The sequence below is a fragment of the Micropterus salmoides genome, unplaced genomic scaffold (assembly GCF_014851395.1).
Source record: "Micropterus salmoides isolate LMB-PRFRI ecotype aquatic unplaced genomic scaffold, ASM1485139v1 Ms_hic_scaffold_4, whole genome shotgun sequence".
NCBI classification, from domain to species: Eukaryota; Metazoa; Chordata; class Actinopteri; order Centrarchiformes; family Centrarchidae; genus Micropterus; species Micropterus salmoides.
The window spans coordinates 26,316,531-26,335,854 of NW_024043372.1; the positions used below are offsets into that span (position 1 = coordinate 26,316,531).

The 19,324-nt window shown below is 41.0% G+C and overlaps 1 protein-coding gene across 13 annotated transcripts in view; it reads right to left on the reverse strand.

Annotated features, from left to right (window-relative positions):
• The window catches only part of kif21b (kinesin family member 21B), a 74,226-nt gene that overhangs the window by 12,187 nt on the left and 42,715 nt on the right, over positions 1-19,324 (reverse strand). For 6 of the 13 annotated variants that reach the window (XM_038696845.1, XM_038696846.1, XM_038696843.1 and 3 more), the window contains exons 26-33: positions 19,110-19,220; positions 13,745-13,783; positions 10,607-10,743; positions 9,562-9,742; positions 9,243-9,407; positions 8,198-8,315; positions 7,903-8,073; positions 2,059-2,258 (exon numbers count right to left, since the gene is read on the reverse strand). In XM_038696845.1, the coding sequence (XP_038552773.1) occupies positions 2,059-2,258; positions 7,903-8,073; positions 8,198-8,315; positions 9,243-9,407; positions 9,562-9,742; positions 10,607-10,743; positions 13,745-13,783; positions 19,110-19,220 (1,122 nt within the window). Of the gene's footprint in view, positions 1-508; positions 646-2,058; positions 2,259-7,902; positions 8,074-8,197; positions 8,316-9,242; positions 9,408-9,561; positions 9,743-10,606; positions 10,744-13,744; positions 13,784-19,109; positions 19,221-19,324 lie in introns of those variants that run through there. The other 7 variants (XM_038696847.1, XM_038696854.1, XM_038696856.1 and 4 more) reach the window with 4 other exon arrangements.

A 19,324-nucleotide genomic window follows, 5' to 3' on the forward strand; every position in this document is an offset into this window, starting at 1 on the left:
TTAGCACACCTACCAGCACCTCTGAACTTAAAAAATTAATTACATCTAAAATGGGGTGGTGGGGTTACATGCTGGACTAGACATGGGTGTGGTTTAGATCTTCTCATCTAACTCGTGGTGAGAAAGTAAAAAGCATATTTCCCACTTAGTAGTAGAGAAACATGAGATAAATGTGATTTGCACACATGAAGAAAAAAATGTTATTCTGAGCAGAAATATGAGTTAATAATTCAGTCAACGAAAAGTTGTTTGTCTTAGTGGAGGCAATGGGCTGCAAATGAACCAGTAACCATGACAGAAGTTTTTAAAAATAGGAGAACTGAGCCAGACAGAGAATAAAAAACAGAAGAAAAGAATGAAAGAAGAATCAAGCAAAAAAGAAAAGGAGGATAGAAACAGAACAGGAGTAAACAGAAAAGTGCAGGTGACCCTCAGGTAAAGAAAACACAAAAGGAGGGGAAAAGAAACACAGCAGGGACAAGAAGGTGGAAATTAGCTAAGAGAGTACCAGAGGAAGGGAGGGTTGGTGAGCGGAGCAGAGGCAATCATGGGAGGCTGGTGGCTCGGCCCTTGATGGCCAGGACCCGTCGAGGAAGACATGGGGTCAAGCCTGGCACATAGTTCCACAACTTCACCCTGCAGTCACTGGGGTTAACAAAGGGAAGGGGGCGATAGAGGAGGAGGAGGAAGAGGAGGAGGACGGTGAGGGTGAAGAACATGAGAGGAGGAGTGGGAAGGCAAGAAAACAGCAAGAGATGACGCAGATCAAAGAAGTGATGATAGAAGAGCACGAGAAGAGAAGACAGGAAGAAGAAGCAGAAAGTTAGTCGACTTCAGTGAAAGCCCACCGGCTGAATGAGAAGATGAACACAGGCAGACTGAAGAGACCACAGAATGTCCCACCCAGACACAAAAACAGTAAAAAAGCTTTGTCCCCATCTGATGCAATTCAGAAAAACAGTAGTACAACCCTCTCCGAGCTACAGAGCTGACACACACCTATAGATAGATGATGAGAGGAAGAAAGCATGAATCATAATGCAGGGGTTCATTCAGAAAAGGGCAACAAATTTGGTAAAGGGCAGACATTTCCTCTCTCTCTGTACCAGTTTCAAAAACCTAAATATAGATATTATGCTCTGATTCCACAAAAAGACTAAAAACAACAATGCAGTAGTTCATCTCTCAATACTTTCTGACTTTGCTACTCTGCCTATGGCACTTATAGTCAAGGCCATGTGTTCCTACTAAAGATTTAAGTCTTAAAAATGGGGTCATAAATATAAAGTTTCAAGGCCAAGTAGTTTCCTAAAATAGCTGGGCACTTGTTTTTTTAATGCGCCAATATTAAGGCGATTTTAACTAACTCACTATCAGAACTAAGATAACATAAAAACAGTCTCTAGTATCTGCACCACACTGCAATGTTTCCCATTCATTGATTTATTTGTGGTGTCGTTTTGGTGGTTCTTAAAGCTAATAAGCCTGTTTCTTCCATGCTGGCATTTCACTGACTTGCTGCAATGTAACATCAGATCAGATCGCCAATTGGTGATCTCAAGTAGACATGATCAGACGATATGAAAATAGAGAAGATCGCCCAAGCCTATCAGATGATTAACACACATTTGGTGCCTTTGTGAATATTTCCAGCAGCAGGACGGTGTATGTGGGATCAATAAAAAAACTAGAGTGTCCATGTTCAGGATAATGAAGGAACATGTCAGCCAGTGCAACATGATCATCACTGGTGTGCCTTTAATAGTTCTTTTTCTTAAGATATATCAGGCTTGCAATACATGTTATCAGGATCAATTAATAAATATTAACAAATAAATTGCATTTATTAAGACATAAAAGGTTTCTTTAACTCACAAAATAGGTAATATTATAAAGAAGGGAGTTTTTTTGCCCTTTAATCACCTCACTACATAAACAGAATGCTGGAGAATAATATATAAATTAAATACCACTTGATATACTTCTGTTTTACAGCCCTAAAATAGGAAACATTTTCAGATTAGTGGGGATGCAGTCCACACACATTATCTATCTTACCTGGACGCAGTAAAGATCTGTCTTGAGTTGGTACATATGGCGTTAATGGGGCTCTCATGACCTCTGACCTCTCCTATGGGGGTGAAGTTGTCTACGTTCCACACCTTCAGCATGCCGCCCCGACAGGCGCTCAGCAGCATGGGCCGGCCCGGGACATACGCCAGAGCGCACACCCAGTCCTTATGGGCGTTGGGGATTTGCTGTGGAGTCAAGGCAGAGAGACGTAAATTCAGAGAGGCAGATTTCACACTGCATGTTTTTACATTAAAAAAAATCCATAAATTGTACAACAGTTACAGGAATGTGAGTCATCTGTTTGTGTTCTTAAAATAGCAGTAGAAAAAACATAAATGTTCATTGCTTCATTTTTAATGGATCTAGATCATCTTCAGTAAAGCAGTATGTCTTGAATGTAAAATGCATGTCGTTGCCAGGCAACATACAAGTACAAGTGTGCCTTGAGTGTATCTGTACTCAGACTGAATAGTTATTCTTAGCTCATGTATCTGTGTTTCTGTATTTTTACAATAGCTTCAAATATGATTCATGAGCTCAGAACACATTCATCGGCCTTATGTTGACTAAGAAAATAAAATTTCATAAAGCAACAGGTGTTTCAACTTTCTTCATTTCAAATTACACAGCAAGTATGTGGCGGGTTAATTTATGAGTAATTTCAGCCCAATGGGCAAATCTAATCTCTATATGACCTTTAAGAGTTGGTGTATAAAGAAATTTTATGCAACATCTTATTGTATTCCATCACCTTTAGAGATTCAAACTGTATTTTCTGCTATTATTGTATTGGATTAATTATATAACTGCAGCGCCACACTTGAGGAACACCTGCTGTGAGGAACAAGCTCTAACAAGGCGGCAACAATACGTGACAGATAGCTTCTAAACTGACATTGCGCTTCTTAATCACACTCGAGAAAATGAAGAATGGAGTGAACCAGAGTGACGCAGCACTGCAGAGGTGAGATATTAAACATAAGCAGGCCAAATACTATCAGTGCCTTAAAATACGGAACAAACGTACAAAACGCTATATTTTACATGAGGCTTTACGAAACTTTTACCAGTCCTAGACTGGATTTTGACGGGTGTTTTTTTTTAAATCCTGTCTATCTCAACCATCTGGGCTGCAGATGAATTCAGCTCTAAACAATGGAACATATACACCTTTATTATGTTCATCTACTGTTGTGTTTTGCATCTGTCATGAACTGTCATTTTCATGTTGCATTTCGAGATTAGCTTTCAACCAAAATACCACTGCAAATGAAGTTCCTGTCATTATTGTTTCCAGCAGGTTTCTCACATAATAATTAGTTTTCTGTTTTACTCTCCGTACATGTTTTTCACACTTTGTATAAGTAAGTCACATAATCTATATCTATTCCTCATTTGCATGCAAGTCTATTTTAACCCTACTCCTTATGCTCTAAACAGACCCACAAGCTTAAATAAAACCATGTGTTTTTCCTGTTTTTAACGTTCTAAGCAAAAAAAGGAAGTCGGGTTTTTTTTACTGGCAGTGATTTCATCTTGAAGCAGAGCTCCAAGTTGTTTCCTGTTCAGTGATTCTTACTGAACATAACTCAGAGCCAAGAGTGATTTAAGTACTGTGAGTGACATTATCCAAATAGCTATAATTTGCTATGTACCACATAATCTAGTGCTGACATCAAATTGCTTTGTATAAACAAAAGTGTCGTATTTGAAAACAGCATCAGTCGGTGGCATTCACAAAGTCATGAGCCACAATAGAACATAAAAAAGTACCATAAGAGGCGACACATTTAGAAACAGAAACCGTTGCCTCAAATGGATACAGGTGAATTGGACGGAAACACTGTTTGGTTACCATGCACAGACAGAGTGGACAGCAGCTATAATGAAGATCTGGATTCTTACACAAAAGTTGGATCCACTGCATCAGTATGTCATCCCATAAGCAGGATTTGATGGCCCAGGAGGACATTTTCCATCCTTTCCTGTCATTTAATTGACCATTTGGTAATCATATCCCACTGCAGTCTAAATGTCTTCTTGTTGGCTAGCAGCAGTGACACCCGGAAAAGCTTTCTGCTGCTGCAACATCTTGAAGGTTTGAAAGGTCATGTTAATAGATATGTCCTTTGGCAGATAAACTGGTGCTTTTAGCTGTTATTTGTGTTTTTGTCGGCCATTGCCACTCATATAAAGTTTTTGGGCCGTAAATGTCAGCACAGAAATGAGGTTGAAAAGATGTATTTGAAGTAATTTAGACACTGTCACACTCTGCCTGTCTGCCATGCGGTGTTTTGCACTCTTGTGTTTAGTTAGTGTTATTTTGGTCTGTTGGGTTTTGGGGGTCTGTCTTGTCTTTCGTCTAGTGTTCGGTAACCCTTGTCATGTCTGTTACCCCCAGTGATCCCTCTGCATGTCTGTCTCTGTTTTCCCCTGCTCTCTCTCTCTCTCTCTCTCTCTCTCTCTCTCTCTCTCTCTCTCTCTCTCTACCTGTGCCTCGTTAGTCTCATGTCTGTCACCTGTGTTGCTCCCGCCCTGCTCATTAGTCCATGTGTATATATACCTGGTGTTTCTGTCTTGTCTTTGTCGGGTCATTGTTTATTGTCATCCAGTGTTGCAGTTTGTTCTTGTGGCTCCAGCCTTACTCGCTGTGTCTCCCTGTTACTCAGTTTTGGATTCTGGTTTTCACCCTTTTGGACAGCCTTTGTTTTTGGATTCAGTCAATCAGCCACTCTGTTTGTAAGTGTGCTCGCCTTTTGTTATATTAAAACCCTTCACTGAACTGCACCTGCTAGCCTTCGTGTCCTGCGTTTGGGTCCTCCAACCAGCTCAACCCTGCCTTCACCACAAAACCGTGACAGACACAGTGTCTCCATTACATAGTTTGTCTGCCAGAGAGCACTGACAAGTTTCACAGTAAAATGTCCCACACAGTACATACTTGGTCACAGTTTTTAAACAAATGTAAGGGATCCAAATAAAGTATTTTGTTTATATAAATATAATGTAAATATATCAGATATCGATATTGCTATCAGCCTCAAATCCAGTATGGGTCGGGCACTTTTATTATCTTGTCTGTTTCAAAGATTCTGGCATCGGTGGTTACAGTATGCCATGTCCAAGGTTGTCAGCTCCCATGAATGAAACATCATTTGAATTTCCTTCTTGATGGAAAAATCTGCTTTTCTTTCAACGTACAAGCTAACCAGCAATTGTCAGCCACTACACAGCATTATGCTCTCAGGGTACATAGAAAACCAAAGCGAAATTCTTACGATTGCCTTACACTTCAAACTTGAAATAGTTTTTGGGAGATATGCATCAAGCAACGGAGAATCACTAAACTATTGTGCGGAGTAATTATAATCAAACTGCTTCACATTCTCTCAAGACACACACCATAGTGTATGCATTTTAACAGAGGGGTCAGAGCACAACAGCTCGCAGCAGCAATCCTGGAGGAGGCAGAGTTTAAGAGTCTACTGTAATATGTTCTATTATACCCTAAGCCACAATTTGATCCTATTACATAATTAGACAGAGACTACTGAGTTGGAGAGGCTGTAAAATGGATTGTGTTGGCTGCTTCACAAATGAGGTTAAGGTCATATGCTGCAGACCACACCACTGACTAAGTTAATTCAGCCTTTGAATGACAATGTCTTATGATGTTTTCTCTGTTTGGATAAACAAAGGCTAAGTAGAACTTGTGCAAACATCTTGAGAAAGTGCTGCTTAATATGCATCTTACTGAGAGTGCAAATGAGTAAGCCACATCCACCCACAGTGTGCATTATAATGCATTATTAACATATGCATGCAACAGAGGATACACAAGAGACACCACAGAAGTCAGCACATGCATACAAAGGCGCGCACACACACACACAAAATGAAATTCCTCTTGGTATCTGTAGCTGTGATGCATGCGGGCTCTAACGCCCTGATGTTGACACAGTGCTTTCCTGCCACCTTACACATGACAACACTGACTTTCTCCAGAGTGAACACTCTGGGTAAAAGAAGACATGAAGGGAGCTGTCCACCGACTGAACGCTGAACTGGCAGCACACTTTTTCACTGTCACGGCCGAGCGAGTGTCAGATAACGAGTAAAATACAGTCTCTACCGTTACTGTATGGGCACAGAAGGTGTGTGTGTGTTTTGTCATGTCTGTGTCATGAGTGTGCGTACAAAGAAGAAGCTGCCCTACTACACAAACTGGTTTAAGACCCCTGGCCCCGATGGACCAAATTAGGCAGTAATGAAGGGAAATCTTAGTTTTGTGCTCCTGTTCAAACACTGCCAACATTAGAAATGTTTTTTTGTTCTGTCCAAAGTCTACAATACAGCTGCAACAAATTATTGTTTTTATTCTCAGTTATTTAGTTCTTCAATTAATCATTTAAACGTGTAGTCTATGAAATATAGAGTTGTCCCAAATAGTCAAAAAGTTCAAAGCTTCATTCATAACGTTGACATTCAACTTCTAAATCAACATTCAAATGCTGTGCAGCTTTTTCTTCTTCACGTCTATTAATTCTGCAGCACGCAGGGTGTGAGGTCATACAAACATAGCGACAAGGTTACATCACTGTCTCCGACTCTTTCCTCTGCTCTCTGTCAGGTGTGTGCGTATGTTGTACCAGGGGCGAGGCTGAGCTACACATATGCACAGCAGACAGGATGAACAGTGACTTCGCTACATTCACAACATCTGGTAATGTGGCTCCTTGCTGCAGGATTTTGTGAGGTTGCAGCCGTGTTTTATTTTGTGCTTTAGAACGTAACCACTAGGAAGCAATCAGAAAATAAATTTATTTTTCTCTGTGTCACTGTTTTGTTCTCGCTAATGTTAACTCTCCTTGTTCACTCTCGAGCTGGCTCACCCACCGCTGCGCTCTCTCTCTCTGCATGGGGCCAACTTTGAATAGTATGTTCACAATCAGCAACCGACAAACCCTAATCCAAATGCGGCAATGTCAATCTGTCAGTCTACCACTTTGATCCACATTGAATTTATTGGACAGATTGCCCTAAAATGTTGTACAGACATTCATGATCCCCAGAGAACAAATCCTATTAATGTTGGTGATCCCCTGACTTTTCATCTAGCGCCACCTCAGGTCAAAAGTTTTATTTGTCCAGTAGTTTGGTTTATGATACCTTCCAAATTAATGCCATTCCCATCAGCCTCAGCTGTACTTTGTGTTGCTTTTGGGGCTGATAACCAAATTTTTGCATGCTAACACACCAACACTAAGGTGGTGAAAATGTTAAACATTATACCTGCTAAGCATCAGCGTGTTACCATTGCCACTGTGACTAGCACTAGCATTTAGCTCAAAGTACCGCTTGCCTAAGTACAAATGAACCGAGCTGCTAGCATAATTTAGAGTAGACTCTTAGTTTTGTTGCTTGATAAATTACTTAAATAATCAATTTATTAATCAAAACCACCACTTTACACCAGAAGCTGTCCTTTGAATTATCTCTCAAATCCCTTTGACACTGTGTTGCTGTGTTAGCACTCTATCTGTATTGCATCCACCATATTACTCATGTTTTGTTGAGCTTGTTGTCCTGTTAATTATGCTTATTCTGTGTATGTACATTCAGAGTGATGTCAAACCGCAGTAAAATTCCTTGTGTGTGTACACATACCTGGCTGATAAAAGTGATTCTTATTCTGATATGGAAAGAATGGCTTTGGGGTCAAGAGATCATGAATTAAAAGTCTGCAGGCTCACTGCACATAATGTCATGAGCAGCACTGAAGCACAGTCAGGGTTTCAAACAGTATGCAACATGCGCACACACACAAACCTGAGTGAGCTCCTGTTGCTCCAGATCCCATTTCTTGATGCCGTTGTCTCTCGACCCGCTGAACAGCACATCTCCCTGGACAGCCAAACACTCAATGCCGTCATAATGGGGCGGCTCAAAGTTATGAGCTGGACCTACATTACCCATAGTTCCCTCTGCCACGTCAAACACCTGAGGACAGAACAGGAATCAGCAGACTGTGAAAGGTGCGTCTGCATCTGTGGCGTGGTCTAAATGATGGTCTGAATATGTGTGTGTGTGTGTGTGTGTGTGTGTGTGTGTCTCTGCTTGGTACCTTGACATAATGGTCTTTGGAGCCAGTGATTACTTGATCTTTTCCCAGAAGAGATTGTCCCACTGTCAGACACATGACGGAGCCGATGTGGCCTGTCAGCTTCCCCATCCCTTGCATCCTACACATACATACATACACACACACACACACACACACACACACACACACACACACACACAGGCACGTAGCAAAGGAGGTGAAGCGAAGGTCTGTGAAATTCACTACTTACAAGAATGTGATTTTCAAGGTGCCAGTTTCACTGAATGAAATCAATTTCCGTCTCAAGGGTGAAGTAAAACTGCTGAGACACAGCGATGCCATAGGCAAAGATGATACTAAAGAATTGTTTAATACATTCATTTTTCATTTCTTGGGGGTTCTTATGCATCATTAAATGGGTCTGAGCCCCTCAGCATAAACTGTCTGGTCCAATCAGTTAATCATTTCCCTCTAGAAGCATAAAAACTGAGGAGAAGGCGGCGTTAATGTAGGAATTCAGAAATAGGTGCCTGGTAGAAAACATTTACATTTATCTGATGCTTTTATCCAAAGCGACTTACAATTGCTATACTTGTCAGAGGTCGCATGCCTCTGGAGCAACTAGGGGTTAAGCGTCTTGCTCAGGGACACATTGCTGGATGAGTAACAGTGGGGGACTGAACCCGGGTCTCTCACACCAAAGGCATAGTATTATCCATTGCGCCATCGCCAACACACTCATGTACACAATTCAAATCACCAGTGCTGAGTTCCTGCACTTTCTTTTGACCGCCTTTTTTAATCTGTTCAGTCAGATATTAATCAGCTCTCTTAACATCTGATAAGTGATTATATACATCTGCATCCATGTCTAAAATAATTTAGAGCTGGCTGTAAAGAATCTATCTGCATGAATTAACCACTGAATGTGGGAATCTAACCACATACATCAGTGAAGGAATTAATAAACAGATAGATACATGAATGACTGACTTCATGCTTGAATCAATAATTGGATGTATAGGTCAATGAATGAATAAATGAATGAATGAATGAACAGATGTACCTGTTGAGGTCCCACATGCGAACAGTGTTTCCAGCAGCAGCATAGAGCACAGAACCTGACGGGTTGAGGGCGATCTGGTTGATCTGACACTCGCCCTGTGCAAAGGTTATTGTGCGGGTGGTGGTGCCCGCACACGCATCACCTGAAACCACCTGCCCCGATGAACTGTAGGGGTAAAGAGAAGCCAAATAATGTTAGAGAGAGGGACATATGTAATCAGCAGAGTTTTATGTCCTTTGCAAGATGCATTTCACATAAAATTTCTTGGTTGGATTGCTCCAAACAGTTTAATCTGGCTGGCTGCAGGGAGGAAACTTACGTAAACGTGCGGACACACTTGGCAGAGTCGCGGATGTCCCACACCTTGATGTAGGAGGTGGAGACAGAGAAGACCAGACAGGAGGAAGGGCAATATTTGACTGATACCACATTGTTTGGGTGGCCTTTGAGGGTGACTATCTCCTGACCTGTTACCAGGTTCCACATCTTACAGGTACGATCTGGAGGAGGAAAGTGCAGTTCAAATACTCTGTGCAACAGAAGCACAGACTTGGTTGACACTTGCCTAAGCCTAAAAGCAAAAAGCCAGGGAGAAGGGGGAAACAGCAAGCCTTGCTCTCTCCAAAGTGAAGAAATATGGCTATCGACCTCTCTAAAGCTGTGCTAACTAACACATTGTCTTTTGTTTGTTTAATCGGCACACAATCAGAGATGCAAAAATGACAAAACCACAAATCGTCCTTTTTACATCTCATTTTATGTTCAGATGAGAGAAATAGTTAGAGTTAGATGATACTAATTTGGCACCTGTGCGGTAAATTAGGAATCTACATCCAGCAACCAGTTAACTTAGCTTAGCATGTAACAAAATCTGCCTGCCAGAACCTCTAAAGATCTATAATTCGCTTCATCTTGTTTGTTTAATCCGTACAAAAAACGATAAACAACATCATAAATTTTACACTTTTTATCCGTTTTTGTTAACATGTTTAACAAACGAGACATACTTTAATGTTACCTTTGGACAGAGCCAGGCGTTTATGCTAAGCTAGACTAATCACCTCCTGGCACCAGCTCCATGTATAACGCACAAACATGGGAGAGGTGTCCATCTTCTGATTTCACTCGAAAGAGAGCAAATTAGTGTATTTCCCAAAATGTCAAACTACTCTTTTACTGGTGTAATTGTTTTGAGATGACAAGCTTTAAGTCATCGTGTCATTTGCTTCAACATTTTAAAGATCCATTTAAAAGAGCTTTATGTAATGCTATATACTATTATTTAAACAACAGCCATTAAGGCCATTTAAGGTTTCTGTGAAATACCCCTTAAATAAAGACAGTACAGTTAATGGTATGTGTACCTTTAGATCCAGTGAACAGCAGCTCATCTGTAGCATCCACACACAGGACTGGCTTTGAGTGGCCCTCGGCTACAGAAACACACTGCAGAGGCGCCGTCCGACCCCCCTTCACACCCCCAATGGGATTGATTACACCCCTAAAGATCATACACACACACACAGCGTCACAGTCTCATTATTATAAATCAGTGAAGGTGATTACTTTCCACACATCTACAGATGCACGCACTGTTAGACACACATGCACACAAAACCACAAATATTCTTTCTGTTACACAGAGACGACACAAAACCACACAATCCTCACTGGATACATACAGATGATGTATTCCCCTTAGAAAACTATGCTCATATGCAATCACACACACAAGTTCCTGTTTTTCTGAGGCAACCTGCTCGATCTCTCTTACCTTCCTCCACCCCTCATCCCTCCTTTCTTTTTGTTGTGGAACAGCCCAGTTAAGGCACTTCAATAGTAAGGGCTGCTTTTCTATTCCCCTCTCTCTCTAACACACACACACACACACTTCTACATCCCGCTGACAGGCCACAGTCCCAGAGTGCTCAGAGAGGAGTCAGTAGAGTGAGACAGAGCAGGCAGTGGGTGAGAAGAAGGAGGAATGTGGGAAAATTGGTCCCTTGTGGGCTTCCTAATAACACCAGTGTGTGTGTGTGTGTGTGTGTGTGTGTGTGTGTGTGTGTGTGAGTGAGAGAGAGTGAGTGAGGTAGAGAGCAAAACAGTGAGGGAGAGCCAGAGGATGTGAGGAGGGAAAAGAGAATCTGTGATTACACACAAAACTTGGGACAAGATTTGTTTCTGCACAGAGTGAGCAAAATACAGAAGGGTACGCTTGAAACGTGTCAAAGATGGCAACATGCTCCTCTTCTGTGCCTGCACGTACGCTGATGTCCCAGCATGAAAACACACACACACACACACAAAAATACACACGTCAAATCAAAAATGAAACACTAAACCATACTTTGTGGGGCTTTTTTTATAAACAGTGCATAAAAATGCCAACCAAAATCAAAAACTGTCAATCATCAGCCAGTGAAAACAGATTGCATGCATGTCTGCCAAGTCTCAAGAAACACAAAAGAGAGCCGACTTGCACAAAATAAGCTCAAAACAATTGTCATCAGCTGCCTGGAACACCAACTACACAGCAGCCTGCAACTCAAAAATAAACCACAGCACAACGTACTGAGATGTCATCACCACCACATGCAGCATTCATTGCAGATTCGGCACCTCCACAGCCAATCGCCTTTTAGGGCCCAGGGAAAAGGGTATGTGGTACATGTGGGAGATGTAACAAGTCAGATTATCAGCTTCTGCAGAGCTGCAAAATCCTGACTGTGATGGCAGGTGTACAGAGTGAACGCAGCATTACATAAAATCTGCCCCTCCCTCTTTTTGGTCCAATTCCATTTTGGACTGATGATAGAACGGAGGGTATTTCTTTGATAAAAAGACGAAGAAACTATGTGTGTAGCCCTCCTATTAATATGATTTTTTTTTTATAAGTGAAGAAGAGAAGGGAAAGAACTTTTTTTTTTTTAAATGGTGAAGAAGAATTTGAGGTGCAGTTTCATTTAAATGAATCTTATCACTCTGAATGCTGTTCACCTTATCATGTTGTCTGAGGAAGGGTCTTGTGCTCCATCCTCATTGGTTAATCACATCATTGTCCTGGTGGTAAGCATATTTAACTGGAACTTCTATACTTACAACCTCTCAACCAAGCTACTTTGTTTACCTGCCGGGAAATCATCATGTTTCATTATTTTAAATACTTTCTTTTCTCTTTTGTTTTTCTCTATAAGGACATATACTGCCAATGCTATAATAATGCTTAATGCAGCACTCCATTTCTCACAGCACTGTGCTGGTCCAAATGACAGAAAGTGTTCCCATTCTATCAGCATCTGTGGAAGATCTCATAGTGTGACGTGTTGTGCACTATGTAAGGTGCTAATGGATGTTGCAGGGCCATGAGACCAGCAGACTAATGAAAACATGGAGGTTGATCAGCGTGAGCTCTCTGCAGTACACATAAAAACATAAGAGCTTGGCGAGAGGTGCATCAATGTGTGTGTGTGTGTGTGTGTGTGATAAAGACACAGAAATACAATGTCTGATCAAAAAGAGTGTTTTTTAAAATCATTTTTATATAAATGCATTCTGTTTGTCTTAAAGGAATAGTTTGGCATTTTGAGAAATATACTGTACTTGTTTGGTTTCTTGCTGGACGTCAGATGAGAAGATGCACTCCTTGTTTCATGTCTGTACACTAAATTTGAAGATACAGCCAGTGAGCAGCCAATTATCTTAGCTTACGGACTAGAAGCAGGGCGAAATAGCTAGCCTGGCTCTGCCCAAATGTAACAAAATCTGGCACCTAGCACCTCTAAAACTCACTAACTGACTCATTAAAATTTTGTATTGTGATTAATCCGTACAAAATATTTAGTATAAAAACTAGCGCCTCTGCTGGTTGCCTGGCAAACTAACAGTGATGACAAGGAGCCACTGCACCTGGTCAAGAAATAACCCACAAAATAACCATCCATTAGACCACTTCAGATTTGATTTAAATGTACGGATTTAACAAACAGGATATAACATGTTCAGAGGTATTAGATGCTGTGAAATATTACATTAGAAGTGCTATTTTCAGAAAGAGCCAAGGTAGCTCTTCCCCCCCGTTTCCACTCTTTGTGCTAAGCTAAGCTAACTGGCTGCTGGCTCCAGCTTCACATTTAACAGACGGATGACATGGGAGTGACATCAATCTTCTCATCTAACACTTGACAAGAAAGCTTGTATAAATTGTATTTGCACCTTCATTCATTTCCTATTGCATCCTATAGAAAAGTGGTAAGGTTCATTCAGGTCTCGTGTGCGAGCAACACCACGGAGAAACACAACATCACACAGGTGGGAAAGGCCAACGGGTCCAGAAAGCCGCATGTGGTTAAAACATGCACCACAACGACCTCATCCGCAGAGGAGCGGAAAAGGAGGTGGAGAAGAGGCCAAATGAGGCACTGACTATTGGTGGAGACAAGATGACACCAGGTGAGTTAACAGGCAAATGGGAAAACAGAGAGTGACAAACACAGTTCCTCTACCTGAGCACCTCGGAGAGCGAGGAGTCGCTGTCATCCGACCTGGAGGCAGAAGAGGAGCAGGAGAGGGGAGGGCGGGGCAGGAAGAGGAAAGGGTTAACCACGCTAAGGAAAGACAGAAGGGTTACTGGCAAAGGGTTAAAGGGAGGAGTGACTAGAGGAAGCGTTTTAGATATAAAGCAGTGAGCAAACTGTCAGGAAAGCGCAGTCAAACAATAACGCTTATCCAGTGATTATCAGGCACTTTGCCATGAAATGTGCTTCTTCCCAAAGATAACCACTGAACAGGCTGTATTCGTTGACCACTGTCGTGTTTACTGTAGTACACCCACATTAAGCAATGGCTGATTTGGTACACATGTTTCTAGCGGTGTTAGGGCAGACATTAAAGGTTAAAGGTTTAAAGGAGTAGTTTGACATTTTTGGAAATACGCATATTCATTTTCTTCTTCAAGAGTTAGATGTGAAGACCACTCTTATGTCTGTACATTTAATATAAGGTAACAGCCAGCAGCTTAGCTTAGCACGAGTAGTGGAAACAGGGGAAACAGCTAGCCTAGCTTTGCCCGGGAGTAACAAAATTCACATACCTAAGCTCACTAATAAACTAATAAATAAGGTTATATCTAATTATAATTTTTTTTTTTTTTTTTTTTAGATTTGTAGAGATTAGCCTATATTTTGTGGTTTTACATGGGGTTATGTGCTAGGCTAAAACCACAACTTGTCATTTTTACTCTTTTTTTGCAGATTAAACAAAGAGATGTATGTTCATTTGGGAGATTTAAAGGTGCTGCCAGGAAGATTTTGTTACCTTCGGACAAAGCTGGGTTAGCTGTTTCCCCATCTCCAGTATTCATGCTAAGCTAAGTTAGCCGGCTGCTGGCTGTAGCTTCATATTTAGTGCGCAGACATGAGATTGGTATCAAACTTCTCATGAAAAATGGTGAATAAGCATATTTCCAAGAATGTCAAACTATTCATCTGAACAAAGAAAAAAAAAAAGGTACTGAAAGAAAAAGGGAAGCAGTCAAAGAGGAATCACTGATGCCAAGATAGTCATACATAAAGATCAAAGACCTGCACATTAAAATTTCTACACTTTTGTAGACTTTATCCTTAATGTATGATTCCCCTGATGCCAGTGTCCACTCCCAAGTCTTTCCAGCCATATTCAGGAAATTAGTGCAGAAAAGAACATAAGGGACAACGATCAGGGTTAACAGAAGGGAAAATCCATAATCGAGGATAAGGTTGTCAAACAAACTCACAGGTGAGCCTGCTCAAAGCTGTCAAAGGAAAAAAAACACACTAATACAGTACCTCCACAACAGCTCTTACGGAAAGGCTGGTATGTGTGTAACAGTGCAATAAAATTGTTATTATATTGTAAATATTTCATAGCCTCAGGTTTGTCACCATGAGAGCCTGTGCTTTACACTCTGAGCATGAAATAATAAAACAAAATAGTACTGTACATGTCTGGAGGGAGCAACAGTGTTAAATGGTGATAGAAGTTCCTCCATTTCTTGGTATTTACTGTTGGCGACAGTGGCTATTAGCATATTAATATCCGCTTTTCTTTCAGACTCTCATGACAAAATCCTTTTTATATTCATTGGTTTTCGAGGATGCTAATGTAGCTATTGTGGAGATTAAAAAATAGATCTGGGATTCAAACCCTCTTTATCCAACAGAATACAAGAAAACTTCTCATGCGTTTTTGGAAATCTACGTCAAATGCTTGATCCCAGTTCTCATACGCAAAAGATATATTCAAATATGAATCAGTCAAAAACAAAAGCAGAATGTATCCATACATTCTTATTCATGTCTTCTTGCCTTTTAATTGGTTTTGTGAACTTAAAGCTTCTCCTTCGACACCCAACTACACAGAATTCATACAGTTGATTTTCAATAAAGTAGCTTCATTTAGCTTTGGATGTATGCTCGTGATGATGAATTAAGTGTTAGAGTTAGGTCAGTGGCAGTAATGTTAGGACAATGAAACCAAACAAAACCAAAACGATGGTTTAAATGATGAATCTCTGGTAAAATATCGCTCACTCCAGTCAACAAAACATTTACGCCACCCACACCTCACTTAAAACAAGAGTGCAAATGACAAAATTATGTTAATACCTTCCATCAAATTGCAACAATGTAAAAACCTCACACCATTTCACAATCCCCCCATCATGCTCTCTGAAAAGGCTTGTCCTGTGGGAACTACATGGTAGACCCACTAAACATAAATATCCTCACACTGCCACAAGAGTCAATTCAAAATGGCTACCAATGACAACAGCTGCATGGAAAGATGACAAGACTCATTTACCTACCCCAGCTCCAGATAATGAGGACCCACAGGCTCCTACACACATATCACACGTGCAAAAATTCACACATATAGCACACACACAAACAACTCATTTCCCACAGCATCCTCGTTAACAATTAGGGGTCAATAAAGCTGAGAAATGTTGCGGATTAATAAAGATTACAAAACAAGCAACTTTAGAGCCTGAAATGCTGATTGAAATTAACTGCTGACATTTGTCCAAGTGGAAAGCTGGAATTGATTGTTCGCAGGAAGGGACAGGGCCGGCTTCTCATTCCAGTCTTGGCACCTTCGGCTGGCTGACATTAACATGCATCTCATATCCACATTATGTCTCCATCTGATGTAGCCATACTACACACGTACACCCTGAGAGGTGTTCAGAATATCTGTTTTGTGTATGTAAATAGGATTGGAAAAAACAACATTTAAAAACAGGCCAATTTCACGCCACAATTAACTACAGCCTCAAAAATCACCATGCATTTCAATCCAATTCTTTCTGACACTGTGTCAAAAATGAGATAAGATTTATTGCAGGGCTGTTTTTTTATTGGATTAGATTAGATTGTACAAGATGGTTTTTCTTTCCCTAGCCCAAATGCAAATCATGTATATCATTGTCATGCACATCACATCGTCTCAACACAGACATATCATACCACATCCAACCCCTAACCACAACTGCCCTGACAATTTGTTTCTACAGAGGATGTTACTATCTGATAAGGGTGCTCCGATCGATCGGTCACCGATCATAATCGGCCGATAATGGCTTTAACTAGTTCGATCATGGTCGCTAAAAAGGCCGATAAGAAAAGCCGATCAGATGATGCAATACTCGCCAGACAACTTTTCAACGGCAGCTAAAATGTTTCACTACGCTGTGTGAGCGGTTTTCAAAGCTAGCTAGCACCAAAGTCCTTCTCAGACAAGAAGGGATTAATGCGCCCACACAATCATTTACAATTACAGTTGAGCAGAATTCAGACAAGTGGAGCAACAGGCAGGAGCGATCATGTGAAACTGTCGCAGCTGTGCTCATCTCACTCACACGCCACCCGCAACCGGAGTTTAACAGACACAGCGCATCAGGCAGAGAGAGAGACTGATCCTTCAGTGAGTTTCCTGATGCAAAGAGCAGCGCCACTCAATTAGCTGACTGTCTCTCTCTCTCTCTCTTCGTTACAAAAACAGAGACCTTTTGCTACGTTTCCGCCTCCCGTCCAGATTAAAGCGGTGAATCAGAAGATGTTTGTTTGAAAACGCTGCTGACCCGATGGACAAAACAGAGGACTTTATAAAACGATAACACACACTCACATTTGGCTTTGTGAGTCAGTCTTATCAGTCATGCAAAGCAAAAACACGATGCTACTTACAGAGTTTTAGTTTTGGTATTTTTATTAAACTATAAGTACTGTGTAAATAACACTTAACAGTTAGCCTAGCCTACTGTGCATGTCGCTGTATTTGGCCACTATGGCCACTAAATGTGTGTTTTCAGTCATTCTAATATAGACAGAGATCAACTCTGATACGCAGCTGAAACGCTGCTGTGGACAGAGAAGATCGCTTTCGTTATAAAACTGTTTAAAAACGTAGCAGTGTGGATAGAGCCTCACATTACCCCACTCCTCTCTCTACTCCTCTCATGTCAACCCTACCGTTCTCCCCGTAAATCTCCCGTATTTTTAACCTTTATAAAGTCAAACAAAAACCTTCTGGCCGTATTTAAAGTGTTTGCTATTCTCTCCTCTGGTAAAGTCGGTGGCAGCATCTAAAATATGTAGACTGTCCTTCCTGCACAAGGATTAAAAATGGAAACAATCCACTGTAGCCTACTAATGGCAAACCATATGAAATTATAATGAATATAGTAGCCTATGTAATATTAACAATTGACTGTATAATATGGAATTTACATTGTAGCCTATTTTTATTTAAATTTTCCTTATTTTCAAATCTCATTGGAGGCAGTTATGACTCCTCTCTGTGGCCCTTCTCCCTCTCTCTGCTCCTCTCTCTCTCCCTTAAAGCCCACAGAACCTGCCTGAGCTTTCCAGAACAAAAAGCAGCTACTTCAGAGTTTATCATCGACTCATTGATGCCTGTGCTCCTTTATCTCCTAAATCTTTTGGCTACAGCCTTTTTTGTTGCAGTTTTTATGGTTGTAGTAAATTGATAAAGATGCTGTTTGTTCTGTTTTTGTAGTTTATTCCACAGTAAAGCTATATTTGTTAAGCTATAAGATGTTCACAGTAACCAGGCAAAGGCTGCTATGGTTTAAGTCTCTAACACAGATTGAGCGGAATTTGTTGCCCATGTTTCCTGGCAATAAAATAAACAGTTGTCATTTCATGATACCTTATCATCTGTTAACTTTAACACTTAATACATTGTTTTTAGGACCAATTAAATAAATATACAGTATACTGTATAATGCTACATGATAAATAAAAGGCTCCAAATAGACCCAGTGATCGGTATCGGCCGATGCTGCTTTCAGCAATTGGTGATCGGCCCAAAAAATCCTGATCGGAGTACCTCTACTATCTGAGCTGCCGTTGATTTGTATTTGTTTCCTGGTAACTCCTATATATGGATTGGAAACGCACCTCAATTACACCTTGTTGTTAGTGCAGCTCTGAGTAACTTGTGTTTGTGGTTTGGATGATCAGATCTTCAATGCATCTTGAATGCTTGTATTTAACACCTGGATTCAGTGAATGTTTGTGCCATCTGTCCCCACAGGAACTCCATTAATGCCAGACAAAAAGTCTTTTTGTTAAAGAGTGGAATTCATCGGAAGAAAGTGCATGTGAATGAGCGAAAAACACTTTGCTCTCAAAAGGCCTGACCTTCAGCCTGTCTACAGGGTCAGTGAAGACATTACACAATGGAAGAGAAGAAAAGAAAAGAAAGGAATGGTTCTTTCAGTCGAAGTGAGACTGAACTGATCAGATGACAATGTGGGGACAGTGTGTGAATGCACAGTACCGTGTCCTTGTGCAAGAGTGTACTCACTTGTCCAGAGCAGACCCTTGGGTTTGGTTGCTGGTGAGCCTTGAGAACACGTTGCGGTCGTTCCTGGTCCTCAGAGGAGGGGAGGAGGGGGGAGTATAGCCATCAGTGGGCCTGATAAGGGGAGGGAGGGTGAGGAAGGTTAAGATTAGAAAGAGACAAGAATTAAGAGTTAAGAATGAAGGAGTATGAAAATGACATTACAGAGTATAAAATGT